At 45.1% G+C, this 17,295-nt stretch overlaps 1 protein-coding gene across 2 annotated transcripts in view; it reads left to right on the forward strand.

Moving 5' to 3' along the window:
- The window catches only part of SLC25A20 (solute carrier family 25 member 20), a 108,664-nt gene that overhangs the window by 43,087 nt on the left and 48,282 nt on the right, over nucleotides 1–17,295 (forward strand). For both annotated transcript variants that reach the window (XM_029601275.1, XM_029601278.1), the window contains exons 7-9: nucleotides 1,271–1,343; nucleotides 1,906–2,015; nucleotides 2,727–2,851. In XM_029601275.1, coding sequence (XP_029457135.1) covers nucleotides 1,271–1,343; nucleotides 1,906–2,015; nucleotides 2,727–2,851 — 308 coding nt within the window. The remainder of the gene's footprint in view (nucleotides 1–1,270; nucleotides 1,344–1,905; nucleotides 2,016–2,726; nucleotides 2,852–17,295) is intronic.

Below are 17,295 nucleotides of genomic sequence, written 5' to 3' on the forward strand. Positions count from 1 at the left end.
CCCAAACATTTTCTACATATATTTTTGGGACTGGGATGTGAATCCTTATGTATTCTAGAATCTTAACAGCCGAATTTTAAAATGGCTGCGCAGGGCTGGGCCTTGTGCGCGCGTTTTCAAAAGGGCCTGGCCACGCACAAGTGCCAGGCCTCTTCAAGGGGTCGGGGCGAGTCTGGTCAACGTCATTGTACGCTGTCCTGGGGAAGTGCGCTCCGGCAGCTGACCAGCGTGCAGCATTTGCTTCTGCTCCTGATGAGCAGTAAGTTAAAAAAAAAAAAAAAAAAAAATTTTTAATTTGGGGTAGCTAGGTAGGCATTAGGGGTCGGGGTGGAGAGGGGAAGGAAGGTTAGGTAGGGGGGTAGGGAAGTTCCCTCCCAGTCCGCTCCTTAATTGAAGCGGACTGGGAGGGAACTGGGGGAGGCTCTTTTGCGTCACCACGTGTATTCATGCAAAATTCAGCCCCAGCGTGTGGCCATCGAATTTTATAACATACGTGCACTGTTTTGAAAATCTACCACTAAATGTTTTCTTTCCTTATTTGGTTTCAATAACAAACAGTTTGCCCTAGTTGAATTTCCAAATGGAGATCTTAGCAAAGGTATAGTTGGGCAAGAATTAAAAATGAAACATAATAGAGAAGGAATATATTTTTTCAAATTAATTGCTATTTGAAGATGTAATCAGTGAGCCAGCTACTTTGTTAATCTCTTGTTCCTCTGAAGTGGGAAAAAAACTTGCTAATGAGATTTTTTTTTTTTTGTAACATGGGTCACAAAATTGTGATATTTCCTGATGTTTCTAGATCTGCCCAGAATATGAGAAAAGCTTTTCTTCAATTAAAAGATTCTGTATTAGGACTGGGGGATGAATCTAACCTTAGTTATCTTCTACATGCTTAATTAAATTAGAGGGAAATAGTTATTCCTTTTATAATTCTTCTCAACTGAAGGTATTGTTTGATTTTAGACCCTGAGCCTTAAGGGATTGCTGGTAAATGCAGAAAATTAATGTATACAGCCTTTTTCTTTTCTCTGTTTTTCTTAATTGAGGTTGTTTCAATGAGTCCTCTACCTCCTTTTTTTGTGATTTTACTATGGGATCACAGCTTAAAAATTGTCTTTAAAAGTATTGATTGAATGTATCTTGCTGTTATACTCTATTTTCTGTAAAGCTTTATTTGCTTGTTTGAAATTATATAGAGTTAAAAAAATTACCTAATTTTACAGTCTCCTCAATTTATCATCCTCAAATCTCAGTTGTATCATTTCAGATGTTCCAGCCAGCGGGATGTACTTCATGACATACGAATGGTTGAAAAATGTTCTTACTCCAAAGGGGCAAAAGTAAGTAAGATTAGAAATTTTAAAGTATTTGGAAAAAATGGATATATTATTTTTCTCAATAGTTTAGGATTGCATCATGTAGTTCAATAATTTAATAGGCTTTCAATCCTGGGTCTTTTTTTATTTTTTGATCTAGCCGTTTCCCCTCTGCTCCTCTGGACTTTCAGCTCATTCAGAATGCAGTCTGATGCCATGAGCCTTCATTTGCAGCTACTTGGGGATTTTTTTCCTGTATTTTATATTTCCTCACAACTTATCTTAGTCCAATTATTGCACCATCCGGCAAGGACCATGTACTTGGTCGCCTGTTGGAACCCTGCAATCATGGTGCCCTAAATCTAACCATTAAGTGTCACCATTGCACAATGACAAATACTCCCTCCCACTGGGAACATGAGTTTTGACTCCATAGCATCCCCAGCCAATCTAGGGGAACTGAATCAGGTCCTCTGCAGCATTACTTCTGAGCCTCCAAGTTCCCGCCCCTTTTTTTAGCCATGTTACTTATTTTATGTGTTGAGTCTTGTTTGCCCTTATTACATTTTCACACTTTTGTCAACAGTGTCAATGACCTTAGTGTTCCCAGAATTCTTTTCGCTGGTGGAATAGCTGGAATCTTTAACTGGGCTGTTGCAATTCCTCCTGATGTACTAAAATCCCGGTTTCAGACTGGTGAGTAAAGCAGATATTAATCTTCTTTATGTTGTATACAGGTGGCGTTTCTTCAGGAGCAAAAACATTAATGGTCCTGTTTGCAAAAAAGTTTTCCATAGGCCTGTAATGGGGAAACCCTTTTTATTTTCCAAAAAGTAAAGAAAAAAACTGCAGAACAATTTGTGTAAGTGCTCTTGGGTTTGTTTTTTTTTGCTAAAACTAGATCCATATTTTTAATGGTGAAAAGGTAATTTTTTTCAATTTTGGGTTAGGTTCATTAGTTTTATGGAAAACCTTTTTTTGTGTGTGTGGTTTTTTTTTTGTTTTCTAGCTTTTATGTAGATATACCTGTTCTGAAAATTTGGTTGCTGTAGGTTGAATGATTCAGGAGATATGTACACAGATAAAGTAAATAAAATGTATGTATGTATTTTTTTAGGAAACAAGTGCTAAAAAAAAAAAAAAAAAGCCCTAGGCTTAAGTGGTAGAATGTAAGACAAAGTAATTGTGCATATTGCAAATTTCAGTTTATAACTAAGTGTTTTGTTTAACCAAATTATTAAAAGACTAGGGAGTTCTTTTGTAAGAAACACGATTGGATTGACCATGGCCAATCTAAAATAAACTGATCTAAATTGTTTCACATTTTAAAGTTTCTCTTATTCATGTTGTATCATTAAAATGTTTTGAAAGAACTTTTTACAGCTGCCTCTTGTTCTGCCCCATCAGCTCCTGCAGGAAAATATCCCAATGGATTTAGAGATGTTTTGCGAGAACTAATTCGAGAAGAAGGCGTGGCATCTCTGTATAAAGGGTTCACCGCAGTGATGCTCAGAGCTTTTCCAGCAAATGCAGTGAGTGAAATAATCTTTTTTCCTATCTTATTCATGTCTAGGAGAGAGCTAAATATGATGTCTTCTAAATCTCTTTGGGAATTATAAACTTGGGACTGCATGATGGATAATCTTTAAACTTTGCTGAACTGCAAAGTTTACATCATTAAAGATGGGACTGTTTTTGATTTATTTAACTTTTTGATTCATGACAATTAATTGAGTGCCAACAGTATTGCTTTATATTTGGTGATGGACTTGTGCAGCATATTAATTTTTCAATAATTTTTCTTCTAAGTATTTATAAAAGAATTTTGAGTGTGTTGTCAATGGTATTGGCAATGATTACTTTTTTAAAACTACTGTCTGTGTATTTTGGATCAGTAGTGTTTGTATGAAACTTACCTTTGTTTTCCCCTTCCTTTTATGGTTTATTTTTTATTTCTGATGCTTTAAGAAATTTTTCATATACATTAAAATAATTAAATACTTTAAGAATACCTCATTTGTATACTCTGCTCATTTAGATAGCCAGGCTGGTTTCTCTATTCTGGATACAAATTTAAACTTAACTTCCTGCTAAATTAAAATTGCAGGTCCATGTTGTCACATATATGACATGTTTGATTTATCTTCCAGTAGCTGTTCTTAATATAGTAGTTTTGCACAGTTAGCTCTTTTCACACGAGGTTAAGGATTTTGTACAGACGTGGGACACGACAGGACTGGACCCTTAAAAGAGGCGACAGAGCGCCTGCGTCGCACGCCTAAGGAGCGCGACAAAGGGGCCTGCCCCTTCGTGCCGCCACTGAAGGGCGCCACATCAACCGCCCTTTTCTACCCCCCGTCTCCCATTGCCTCACTAAACCTGCGCCCCCCCTCCTCACCCTCCCTCCATCTCTCCATTCCCACTACACTAGAACAAAGAAGCAAACCTTCCCCATCCCCATAATCAAGCATCTCTACCGCAACCTGAAAAAAAATCCACCCCCACCCAAACCCACCTAACGAGATCCCTCATACCCATCATGACCCTCCCTTCTAACACAACTCCTCAGACTCACAATCTTCACTCTAAAGCTCTTCAATGCTCAATCCCTTACAAAAAAATCACACATCCTCAACGACTTTCTACTAGACTCTAAGCCAGACGTCTGTGCTATAACAGAAACCTGGCTTAAACACACCAACATAGCTTTGATTAACCAACTACCATTACACCTGTACGATATATTCTCACTACCCAGACAAAAATAAAGAGGCGGTGGCCTACTACTAGCCGCCAAAAAAGATCTAAGACTAATTCCCCAGACTGCAAAGACCACCTCTAAACTAGAAATCGGCTTCTTCAAATCCAATCAATTACAAATCTGTCTAATCTACTCCCCCCCCCCCCCCCCCCAGGGCTACTAGACACTGATGCCTCCCCCTCATAGAATTCATCGCCAAATACATTAACATTGACTCCCCATCCATTATCATGGGGGACTTCAACCTCTATGTCGACGCGACACCGCCATCTCCCAACTCCGAAGCCATACTGGCATCCTTCCAGGCCATGGGTTTTAAGCAAATCATTAACAGTCCCACCCATAAAGCAGGCCACACCTTAGATCTCATCTTCATAAACTCCTGCCTCTCACACACTACTCCTCCCACTTGCACCCCAGTCCCCTGGTCCGACCATTCGATGATCACAAACCTCATGGTTAAGGAAAACCTGACCCGCCCCCTCCCCAAGACCACACTCCATCTTAGAAAACCCCTCACCATGGATGACCTCAGTTCCCACCTCTCCAAGGAACTGCTCAACTTAGACTTTTCTAACGTAGACTCAGCCTTCTCCTCCTGGTTCAACATCACAAACTCTGTAGCCAACAACATATGCCCCCTAACAACGAAAGTAATAAACTCCGCCCTTAAGAACAAAAAACCATGGTTCTCGCCTGAACTTAGGAAACTAAAACAAGAGCTTAGACACAAAACACAAATGGCGTACTGACCCCTCCCCCAACTCGCTGACCGCTTACAAATCCTCCTTACACAGCTACAGGACTAACATACTCCGAGCAAAAAGAAATTTCTATGCTCGCAAAATCCACAACTTTCAATTTGACGCGAAGGCACTGTTCTCATACGTCTCAGAACTTACTAAATCCTCCCCCCCCCCCCCCGCCATCCCTGACAACCAAGCCCAAACAGAATCCAACGAACTCGCAACCTTTCTCCAGAAAAAAATCTCAAACCTCCTAGCCCTCCTCACTTCCACCAACACTCTTCCCTCTCCCCTACTCTCTTTAACATCTTTTTCTCACAGGACAAGCACGATGGTTGTCCTCACAAATGGGTGACATCGAGGATGGAGCCCAACCACAGAAAACTTCTGTCAAAGTTTCTGGAACTTTGACTGGCCCCTACTGGGCATGCCCAGCATGACACCAACCCTGCAGCCAGCAGGGGTCCCCCTTCACTCTTCTTTTTTCCGCGCAGCAGTTGCCACGTGGTTAAAGAGCTCTTACCACATTCCTGACAGGAATTTCTTCTTGAACTTCTTCGAAGTAAAATTTGCCCCACAGGGGTCCCCCCTCTATCTAAATTTAGCCTGTGGTACTTCGGTAAGTTTTTTTTTGCCGTTTTTCGCCGGTTACAGTCGAGTTCGGCCCTCGCGGCCTGCTGGCCGTCGACCGTCCCGCGGCTAAATTTTTGGTCAATGGCCATGGCGTCGGGGGTTCCGTCGGTGCCCAGATTGTACGCGCACCATGTCTATCACAGACCCTCATAGAGTCTGTGTATTATGTTTGGGGAGTGAGCATGATGTCCTGACTTGCACCAAATGTGCTCTTATGACACCAAAAGGTCGCAAAGCCAGAATGGAGAAGATGGGACTCCTGTTCCATGCTCACACTCCGCCGTCCATCGCATCGACGTCCTCGGAACCGGCACCGTCGAAGTCCTTCCATCGTCGGCAACCTCCCGGTGACCGTCTGCCATCAACGACTCCACGACCATCGACTCCCGTCCTTTCCCCCGAGGATCGTGGGGATTGGAGGGAAAAGCATCGTCATCGACATCGCAAGTCTCGGACCGTCGAGGAATCGAAGTCATCGACCTCGGTACCATCCGAGCCTCCACCAAAGAAGTCTCGATCAGAAGCGGCACCGTCCACTTCTGTTTCTGAGACATTGAGGCAACCCTCACCCCATCAGGGTTTGGGAGCCGCGATTCCACCGGTGACGGTGGTCTCTCTGGCTCAGCCTCAGCCTCCCTCTTCCCCGGAGCCGGGTATTGTTACCTCAGGTCTCCGGGAAGAACTGGACCGGCTGGTCCAGGAGGCCATCGACAAAGCGATGCAACGGTTCCAGACTCCTTCGGCACCGCCTCCGCCACCGAGAGTGGAACCAGTCATCGACCCGATTCCAGCACCGCTGCTCGCCCGGATGGAAGCGCTCATGACCGCCCTTCCACCGGTAATACCCGGGTCACCGACAGCACCGGTGCGCTCCCCGATGCCAACTTCATCTGGTGCAGAAACACCGTATCGAATTCCTCCTTCGGGAGTGGTTCCATAGATGCCGTGTCGTCCCTCGCCACCGATACATTCCTCCGGGGCGATATGCACATCGGCTCCATCGATGCCTTCGATGCCGGCACCGATGCCTCCAAGGGTTTTTTCGATGCCCCCGGTGATTCCTTCGGGTTTCTCGGAGCCTCAACCGGGACCTTCAGGTATCCAACCCCCTCGCGGTCCTACAGGTCAGCAACCTGACCCTTATGACACCTGGGGTGATGATACTTCCACAGATACCGATGATTTACCTTCACCACCCTCTCCTGCTGAAAGCAGAAAGCGTTCTCCCCCCGAGGACCTCTCTTTCACCAATTTTGTGAAGGAAATGTCGGAATTGGTCCCTTTTCAGCTTCAGTCTGAGCAAGATGACAGACACCAAATGATGGAGTTACTCCAATTTTTGGATGCCCCAAAAGTCATCACTTCCATTCCAATTCATCAGGTTTTTCTGGACCTTCTAAAAAAGAATTGGGAAACTCCTGGATCTGTTGCTCCAGTAAACAAAAAAGCTGACTCTACTTACCTTGTACAGTCAGCATCTGGCTTTCAAAAACCTCAGCTAGACCACCACTCTGTGGTAGAGTCAGCTCAAAAGAAAGCTAAAAGAATAAAGCCATACTCATCCATACCTCCTACTAAGGAGAACAAGTTCCTAGATAGTATAGGCAGAAAAGTATACCAAGGGGCCATGCTCATTTCCAGGATAGCTTCTTATCAGCTGTATATGACCCAATACAACAGGGTCATTTTTAAGCAGCTACAAGAATTTTCAGATACCCTACCAGAACAATTCCAACTACACCTTCAAACCCTCGTACTTAAAGGATTTGAAGCTGGAAAGCATGAGATAAGAACATCTTATGACATCTTCGATGCTTCCACTAGACTGTCTGCTACAGCCATCTCAGCAAGACGCTGGGCTTGGCTTAAGTCTTCTGACCTTCGCCCGGAGGTTCAGGACAGGCTCTCCGACCTGCCCTGTTTAGGGGATAATTTGTTTGGTGAGCAAATTCACCAAATAGTTGCTGAATTAAAGGATCATCACGAGACCCTTAAACAGCTCTCATCGATTCCTTCTGACTTCCCTTCTAAATAACCATTTAAGAGGGAACCTAAAAAGTCATTCTTCCGTCCACGGAAGTATTATCCCCCACACACCAAGTCCAGGTCAACGAGGCCGTATCAAAAGCCTCAGCCTCGCCAACCTCGAAAGCAAAAGCCCACAACAGCTCCGCAACCAGGCCCTGCATCGGGGTTTTGACTTTCACTTAGAGAGCAGATGCCTAATCCCTCTACCAAACATACCAGTAGGAGGTCGACTAAGCCACTTTACAGAAAACTGGCATCACATCACCACAGATCAATGGGTGCTAGTGATAATTGCACAGGGTTACCATCTAAACTTTCTAACTCTTCCTGCGGACTCTCCACCTCTGCAAGCGTGGAGACTTACCGACCACTCTGTTCTTCTAGAGCAGGAAGTTTCCCTTCTCCTCCAGTCCAACGCTATAGAACCCGTTCCTCTCTCGCAACAAGGACTAGGGTTCTATTCCAGGTACTTTCTGATCCCAAAAAAGTCAGGAGGACTTCGACCAATCCTGGACCTATGGGCCCTCAACAAGTACCTTCACAGAGAAAAGTTCAAGATGGTAACCCTGGGCTCGCTTCTCCCTCTGCTGCAAAGAGAGGACTGGCTCTGCTCTCTAGACCTCAAAGACGCTTATACCCACAATGCGATAACTCAGTCTCATCGCAAATACCTCCGTTTTCTAGTAGGCCAAAACCACTATCAATACCGAGTGCTCCCATTTGGTCTAGCATCCGCACCGCGAGTTTTCACCAAATGTCTCGTAGTGGTTGCAGCGTTCCTCAGGAAGGAAGGCGTCCATGTCTACCCCTACTTGGACGATTGGTTGATCAGGGCCACAACCCAGCAAATCGCTTGGTCTTCCCTGACCCTGACAATTTGAACTCTAATTTCTCTAGGTTTTCTTGTCAACTACGAGAAATCCTACTTACTCCCATCTCAAACCTTATCCTTCATTGGAGCAGACTTGGACACCTTACAGGCAAAAGCCTTCCTTCCTCATCAACGGGTTCAAACCCTTGTGTCCCTAGCTTGCCAGTTGCAGTCTCAACCCACAGCAACAGCTCGCCAATTCCTCATTTTGCTGGGACACATGGCCTCCTCAGTTTGTGACTCCAATGGCCCGTCTGGCCATGAGAGTCATGCAATGGACTCTGAAATCACAATGGATCCAAGCCACTCAGCCTCTGTCGACCATTGTTCACATCACCAATGCACTCCGTCTGTCTCTTGCCTGGTGGACAAATCAATCCAACCTCCTCCAAGGCTTGCCCTTTCATACCAGATCCTCAAATAATTCTCACCACCGACGCTTCCAATGTCGGCTGGGGAGCCCATGTAAACAATTTACAGACCCAAGGATTCTGGTCTCTAGAGGAAGCCAAACACCAGATAAATTTTCTGGAGCTTCGAGCAATCTGATACGCTCTCCGGGCCTTTCAAGATTGCCTATCAAATCACATAATCTTGATTCAGACAGACAACCAGGTGGCCATGTGGTACATCAACAAGCAGGGAGGCACAGGCTCCTTCCTTCTCTGTCAGGAAACTGCAGATTTGGGCAGAAGCCCTCTCCCGTTCCATGTACCTCAGGGCCACCTATTTGCCGGGGGTAGAAAATGTCTTGGCAGACCGGCTGAGCCGTGTCTTCCAACCACACGAGTGGTCACTCAATCCCTTGGTAGCGAACTCTCTTTTCCAGAAATGGGGTTATCCCCACATAGACCTCTTTGCGTCCCCTCAGAACCACAAAGTGGCCAATTACTGCTCTCTCATTCGGACTCAGCACTCTCGGCCCAGGGATGCATTCTCCCTCCCGTGGACAACCGGTCTGCTTTATGCATTCCCTCCACTTCCTCTTCTGTCGAAGACTCTTGTGAAGCTACGTCAGGACAAGGGAACCATGATCCTGATAGCACCTCACTGGCCACGCCATGTGTGGTTTCCCATACTCCAGGATCTCTCCATCCGCAGACACATTCCCTTGGGAAAGGACCTGCATCGGATCACTCAAAATGACGGATGCCTCCTCCAACCTAATCTCTAAGCCTTGTCCCTGACGGCATGGATGTTGAAAGGTTAGTCCTTCAACTACTTAACCTATCGGATTCAGTTTCTCGTGTCCTCATCGCTTCACGAAAGCCTTCCACAAGAAAATCTTACTCCTATAAATGGAAAAGGTACACATCATGGTGCACTTCTCAGTCCCTTGATCCCCTTTCCTGTCCAATTCCTAAATTTTTGGACTATCTTTGGCATTTGTCAGAATCAGGTCTAAAGACCTCTTCCATTAGAATGCATGTCAGTGCGGTAGCCGCCTTCCATAAAGGTATCGGGGGTGTCCCTATTCAGTACAACCCCTTGGAACACGCTTTCTTAAAGGCTTGCTCCATTTGAAGCCACCTTTACGTCCTCCGGCCCCATCTTGGGACCTTAATCTGGTTCTTGGTCGCCTTATGAAACCACCCTTCGAACCTCTTCACTCCTGTGACCTTAAATATCTCACTTGGAAAGGGATTTTTCTTTTGGCTACCACTTCAGCTCGCAGGGTTAGTGAGATACAGGCCATAGTTACCTATCCGCCTTACACTAAACTCCTGCAGGACCGGGCAGTACTCCGCACTCACCCTAAATTCTTACCTAAGGTAGTTTCGGAGTTTCATATTAATCAATCCATCATACTACCTATTTTCTTTCCCAGGCCCCACTCCAACTCCAGGGAACAGACTCTACATACCCTCGACTGCAAACGAGCTCTAGCTTTCTATCTAGACCGTACAGTTGCCCACAGGAAGAGCACTCAATTATTCGTCTCTTTCCATCCTAACAAGTTAGGGCAACCTGTGGGTAAGCAGGCTCTTTCCTCCTGGTTGGCGGACTGCATCTCTTTCTGCTATCAGCAAGCTGGCATTCCCTTTCAAGACCGTGTTAAGGCACACTCTGTGAGGGCCATGGCGACTTCAGTAGCACACCTTCGATCAGTGCCGCTTCCTGACATCTGCAGGGCTGCTACCTGGAGTTCTCTCCATACATTTGCAGCCCACTACTGTTTGGACAAAGCTGGAAGACAGGATTCCATCTTCGGCCAATCTGTCTTGCATAACCTTTTTCCAACATGACGTACCAACACCCTTCCGCCTACCCAGTGGGGTGCGGATGTCCTCTACCAAATTTCACCCCAGTTGTTGTGCCTGTTGCACGCCGTTGGGTACTTTTGGTGCACGTTCGGACATCCTCAGCTCGGTATTCACCCATTTGTGAGGACAACCATCCTGCTTGTCCTGTGAGAAAGCAAATGTTGCTTACCTGATGTAACAGGTGTTCTCACAGGACAGCAGGATGTTAGTCCTCACGAAACCTGCCCGCCGCCCCGCGGTGTTGGGTTTGTTTTTCTTATTTATTTTTCGGCACTGCCTGTAGCTTTGAAACAAGACTGAAGGGGGACCCCTGCTGGCTGCAGGGTTGGTGCCGTGCTGGGCATGCCCAGTAGGGGCCAGTCAAAGTTCCAGAAACTTTGACAGAAGTTTTCCGTGGTTAGGCTCCATCCTCGATGTCACCCATTTGTGAGGACTAACATCCTGCTGTCCTGTGAGAACACCTGTTACATCAGGTAAGCAACATTTGCTTTCTTGCCCCTCTGCCAGTTCCTTGCAAAACTAAAGCTTACTCATTTCATATACGCCGATGATGTGCAGAAACTGATTCCCATAACAGAATCCCTCCCCAAAACCCTCAAGTTCTGGGACAGCTGCCTTCACTCCATCAACCTCCTCCTCACCAGTCTCAACCTCGTCCTCAACAAGACCAAGACTGAACTCTTCATCATCTCCCCAGATCACAATAACCTTTACCTCCCTGGCCCCTCAACCGCCACAACGACCCAAGCAAGAGACCTCGGTGTTATACTGGACCACCAACTGAACCTAAAAAAATTTGTTAACAACATTACTAAAGACTGCTTCTACAAACTACAAATTCTGAAAAGACTTAGACCCTTCCTCCATTTCCATGACTTTCGGTCCTCCAAGCTACCCTCTTCTCAAAAATAGACTACTGCAACTCCCTCCTTCTTGGCCTCCCCGCAACTACCACAAAACCCCTACAGATGCTCCAGAATGCCGCCGCCAGAATCCTAACTCCAGCCGAGGAGATCACATCACGCCCATCCTTAAGGATCTCCACTGGCTCCCTATAAATTTCAGAATCCTTCATAAGTCTCTCACCATTATCCACAATACGATTCCATACCTCAGAAAGACCAGTTAGAGCAGCCTATAAAGGAATCCTTCATGCCCCCCCCCCCCCCCCCCCCAACAAATCCACTCTCCACGCCTCCACCAGGGAACGTGCCTTCTCCACAGCTGGGCCATCTCTGTGGAATGCCATGCCTCCAGACCTACGCCAGGAACGCCCATTAACATTTAGAAAAAAAACTTAAGACCTGGCTGTTCAAACAAGCCTTCCCTTAACCTTATTATCTGTAATGTCTCATTTACTATTCTATATTGTATATATTTGATATGTATGTATATACATATATAATTTTTTTTTTTATATTCATTTAAATATATGTATATTGTTATGGTTATTATGACAAAGTTCATTATTCGGTTCCTTACTGCTAGCATTCGATATATATTGACTACTCATTTGCTCCTTCTCTCTACTCGCTTCCATCCTCCAAGTTTCAGCAACCCTCGTTCATTGTAACTCATCTCTTCTCTCAACTATATCAGTAGCTCCTTAGCTACAGTTAACGTTAATTTTCCCTTATCCGATGTGAACCGATGTGATGTAACATGCGTTATGAATGTCGATAAAGAAAAGAACTAAATAAATAAATAATAAAGAAGTTAAATTCACCCTTTCCCCACATTAGAAAGAATGGTATTGAAATAGTGATTGTTGATGTGAGGACCCATGCACTGTTGTTACTAAAGAATCTGGTCTGGGAGTAATGGAGTTAAATATCTACTCTCAGGTCTTACCCCTCTGGGCAGACCTGAAAATAAGGGATGAGTGTAAGAACTAGGCAGAAGTTGCACATTGTTTCTTATATGTGTGGGTGATTAATTTTTTTTCTGTTGATAAGCAGACTGAATTAGCCATGCTATTTGAGTGATGTCACAGACTACGCGCTCTTGTGGACATTTCCTTCTCCAAGATAGTTTTTGTTCTGCTGCACCTGTGCGGCATCAGTCTCTTCAGTTTGTTTTTCTCCCCGCTCAGGCACGGACGTATTTCTCCATCTCTCGCTCCAGAATTTCTTTTCTTCCTCTTCGTGCTAGTGATCCCCAAAACAGCACTTTTCAGTGCTAATATGTCCTCAAAGAAGCCTGGGTTTAAATATTGTCAGTGTGGACATATGTCCATCACTGATAGTCATAATTACTGTTATATCCGCCTCGGCCGGGACCTTGACCAGGAGTCGTGTAGAGACTGCGGCCATACGTCTTCCAGGGCTCAGAGGCAGAAAGCAGCAAATATTGCCAGCCTCCGGGACTGGGAAAGGACCCCATCGACCTCAGGGAGTTATGCGCCCACCCCGGGGCGCTCCGTCCAATTGTCCCCAGGACTAAAATCCATTCCCCGACAACGTGGCCAGAAGATCCTCATTGGTGGATCCAAAAAGAAACATCTGGCTAGGACAGGGCCTGAAGTCGAGGCGGCACCAAAAAAGCCCAAATCTGGACCTGCAGATCATTCTGCACATGGTCCTGATGCACATGCGCTGTCTGTGCTACTGAAAGACCCAGCGCAAGGACAAAGTGAGTCGTCCACCTTCAAACACCAGGATATGTCCACGCAAGTGTCTAAGAAAGCATCTGATAAAAAATGCAATGCACAGCTCACCAGCGCAGACCTCAGAGCAAAAGCTGATGTGAGCACTTTTGATGCAAATTGCACTGCACCCTGCGACACATGGCGCACAGGCGCACCGCATCACGTATTGACGCATTCATACCACCTGACGCACGGTGCCTCTTTGCATCGGAAAGATTCATCAACGCATGCATTGTTAAAAGGAAAGAGCTCATGCAATTCCAATGTCATGCTTGAGAAAAGCGATCCCAGACGGGTTCAGAGCCCATAGGGGCATAAAATCAGATCCCCATCTTGTCCTGGGCACAGTATGGATCCCATACTAGATATATTGTTGCAGCCCCCTTGGGTATCTCCTCCAAAAGCTGTTTCTATCAGCCCAAGGTTAGCCTCCTCTCAGGAAAACCATTCAGAATATTCAGGATTATCCTTCTGCTCACACCTTCAACGGTTCATCCTTCAGGAGGGACTATCACTGAGACATAGTCCTCCTACACGAGAACAGGTATCCTGGGAGATTCAACCCTCCTCAGACATTCTAGCCACAGGGGTACACCCTCGAACAAGTTCCCGTTCTCCTCAGGTGAGACTACAACATCCAAAGTCTCCTACAGATCTACAGGCCAGTCACTCACAAGAGGCCATGGATCAGATATCTACCATCGTAAAAAACCTGTTTTCTTCCTTACACCCAGAGGTCTCTCCTCCTCATCTCCCAGGTTCAGACGGAGATGGGGTTTTAGCCTGTACTCCTCCCTCTCCGGTGGCACTACCATCACCAACTCCAGAAAATCAGCAAGGTAGTGAGCAACAGTCACCTCAGTCAATGCCTCAAGACTCTCCACAGGACTGTTCCCCTGACAGCTCAACTGGTATTCCATATGATCCCCTGGAAGAGCCACCAGATCACTCCTCTCCTCCAGAGGATCTTTCTTACTCACAATTCATGGAGAAGCTCAGGAACGTATTGGGAGTGGAAGTCTGCAAATTGCTTGACTCTCAGGAAGAGGTATTTGTCGTCCTAAAAATCCTGGATGTACCGGCCAACCATTAGCTCTGCTGTCTCATAAATTATTGGACTTGGTACTATCCAAGATGAGTGTCCCCTCATTCAATTCCACCTGTTGCTAGGAAACTAGATTTAAAATTGATTACAGAAGTCTGCTACTTATGGAGTCGTCCAACTCCCTCATGCGTCAGTGGTAGTTGAGTCGGCAATGAAGCGGGTGAAGAAATCTAGGCTCCATGCGTTCACTCCTCCACCAAAGGAGCACAGACTTCTGGATGAATATACCAGAAAGATGTTCCAGAGTGCAATGTTGACTTCCCGAATTCAACACCACCAATTTTATATAGTTACTTGTGCGAGTCCCTGCAGTTATTAAAGCCCTTTCTACATACAGAAATGGGCCAACAACTTACTCCTCAACCATTTTATAACATGCAGGAAGGATTAGCCATTTACTCAGAGCGGTGTATGAGTCCTTTGAGACATCTCCTAGGACTTCTGCCACTGCTATCGCTGCTTGACATATAACCTGGCTCCGTTCTAGCTCCATCAGGAGGACGTCCATGAAAAGCTAGCCAATATATACCCTGCATGGGAGATAATTTGTTTGACAAGTTCAAAGATACTGTGGCACAGTTAAAAGAACAAAACGTAGCAGTTCAATCCCTGTAGGAGCTTCAGATTCTCAAGTGACAGCGAGACATTTTTATCAACAGCACCGCAAACCTTATTATTAATAGCGTAAACCATACAAGAATTCCCTACACTATAGATCTCAACAGTTCCAACCATATCAACAACCACGTACTTAATCTCAACCAGCTCAACCTAGAGGACACCGAAGAGACAGGAAACAACAGAAACCCTCCCAGCCGTCTCTTCAGAAGCCTTCACCATCTTTTGAAGAAAATCCAGACACAGCCTCACCTTCCTGTAAGGGGAAGAGTACAAACATTTTTCTCAGAATGGAGCTGCATCACTTCAGATCAGTGGGACATTTGAATCATCCACAAGGGTTATAATCTGAATTTCCTCTCCTATCCATCCCTTCCTCATTATGCTGGCCTGTTAAAGGATGCTTCTCCATTACCTCTTCTGGAACAAGAGATCCAAATCTTACTTCAGCATTAGGCCATCCAATTGGTACCTAAGCCCCAAGTCAATGCAGGATACTATTCCTAATACTTCCTCATTCCGAGGCACTTAAGGGGTTTCCGACCTATTCTGGACTTATGATCCCTAAACAAATAACTTCAGAAGGAGAAGTTCAAGATGACATCCCTCAAGTTACTCCTACCGTTCATACAACGGAATGATTGGAAGTGTTTGTTGGATCTCAAAGATGCCTACACCCATATTCCAATACACCCCTTGTGTTGGCAGTTTCTGTGCTTCCAGGTGAATTCCAGGCACTGCCAATACAAAGTTCTACCTTTTGGTCTATCCTCTGCTCCCAGAGTGTTCACCAGATGTCTGATTATGGCAGTGCCTCACCTAAGGCGTCAGGGGATCCACCTGTTTCCTTATCCACCTGTTTCCTTATCTGGATGATTGGCTGATAGGGATATTTGGTCGGAGGAAACTATGTCAGCATCTAGAAATGACAATCTCATGGTTGGAGTCTCTAGGATTTCTCATCAATTACGAGTAATTGGTACTCAAACCGACTCAGATTCTACAGTTCATAGGGGCCAGAGTAGACTCTGTCCAATCTCGTGCCTTCCTTCCCCAGGAGAGGATCAAGCAGATGCAACATCTGTGTACAGATTTACTCCTCAAATCAAACATCACTGTCTGCCAAGTCTTTGTATTATTGGGTCACATGGCGGAAGCCATCCATGTAGAATCTTGCACTTGCCTACACATGCACCTCCAATGAGGACTGAAGGCACAATGGATTCACTTTCTTTAACCAGTTTCTACCATAGTCAGGCTCCATGAGGAAGGACATTTGCTGGTGGTTAGATCCGGAAGCTCTAACTGTAGGAGCTCCTCTTTGAGACCCAACCCACACCCTAGTCCTCACCACAGATGCTTCCATGCAAGGATGGGGAGCACATCTCCTCCATTACAAGACTTATTTTTTCTGTCTCACAATTGATGTATGATGTAGTATTATTTCAGTATGTGTATTTTTTTTACATCAGCATAATAACCATTATCATTCTCCCCCTGATGAAGCCGTTGAGGGCGAAACATCAAGGCCTTCTTGTCAGGGACAGAAGAAAATGGTTAATGTTTATGAGCCATCACTCTTCTCAGCTTTTTGCCTCGAGTCACTGTATGATCTTCCGATTAAGACTGAAAGATTGACGTTGACTGTGATACATTTGTTAATTTATATCAATTTAAACTGCTTATATGATGTAGCTATAAAATAGTATATTCACAATAACATCATAAATGGAAACTATTTTTTCTTTTTTTTGTCTTATTTTGTTAGAGGGAAGAGACCTCATATATACATTCAGAGAGCACTGTGTTTATGTACTCTCACTTTCTTACTGAATAACAATCCCCTAAGGGAAATTTCATTGGCATTTCATATTTGCCACGCTTTGAAATTTATAATCATTGGTCTCTAACCCTCTTGTTTTTTTGCAAGTTTTTTCTTCTTTTCCATTTGGATTAACAAGCATTATTCATGACTTTTAACTTTTGTTATGTGCTTTCATGCTATAAATCGCAAAAATAGCACTTATCATTTGAAGTGGAAGCTGAGCGATGGACGCTGCGGGAGTGCTGCACAATGAGCTGCCCGACACGGCTCGTGTTTCGTCGGCTGCTTCGTCAGGGGCTCTCGATGTGTCTGTTTTATTACTACGATGGAAAAAGACTGGTTAGCACATTTTTCATTCGTTAGCAAAATAATTCAGAAAAAAACAACCTTACATACACTCCACAAGTCTTCTTGTCCAATTCTTAAAATGTTGCTCGTTTAAACCCGCTATAGCATTTCCTCAATGTGATCCTCCATC

Source organism: Rhinatrema bivittatum, chromosome 4 (assembly GCF_901001135.1).
Source record: "Rhinatrema bivittatum chromosome 4, aRhiBiv1.1, whole genome shotgun sequence".
Taxonomy (NCBI): domain Eukaryota; kingdom Metazoa; phylum Chordata; class Amphibia; order Gymnophiona; family Rhinatrematidae; genus Rhinatrema; species Rhinatrema bivittatum.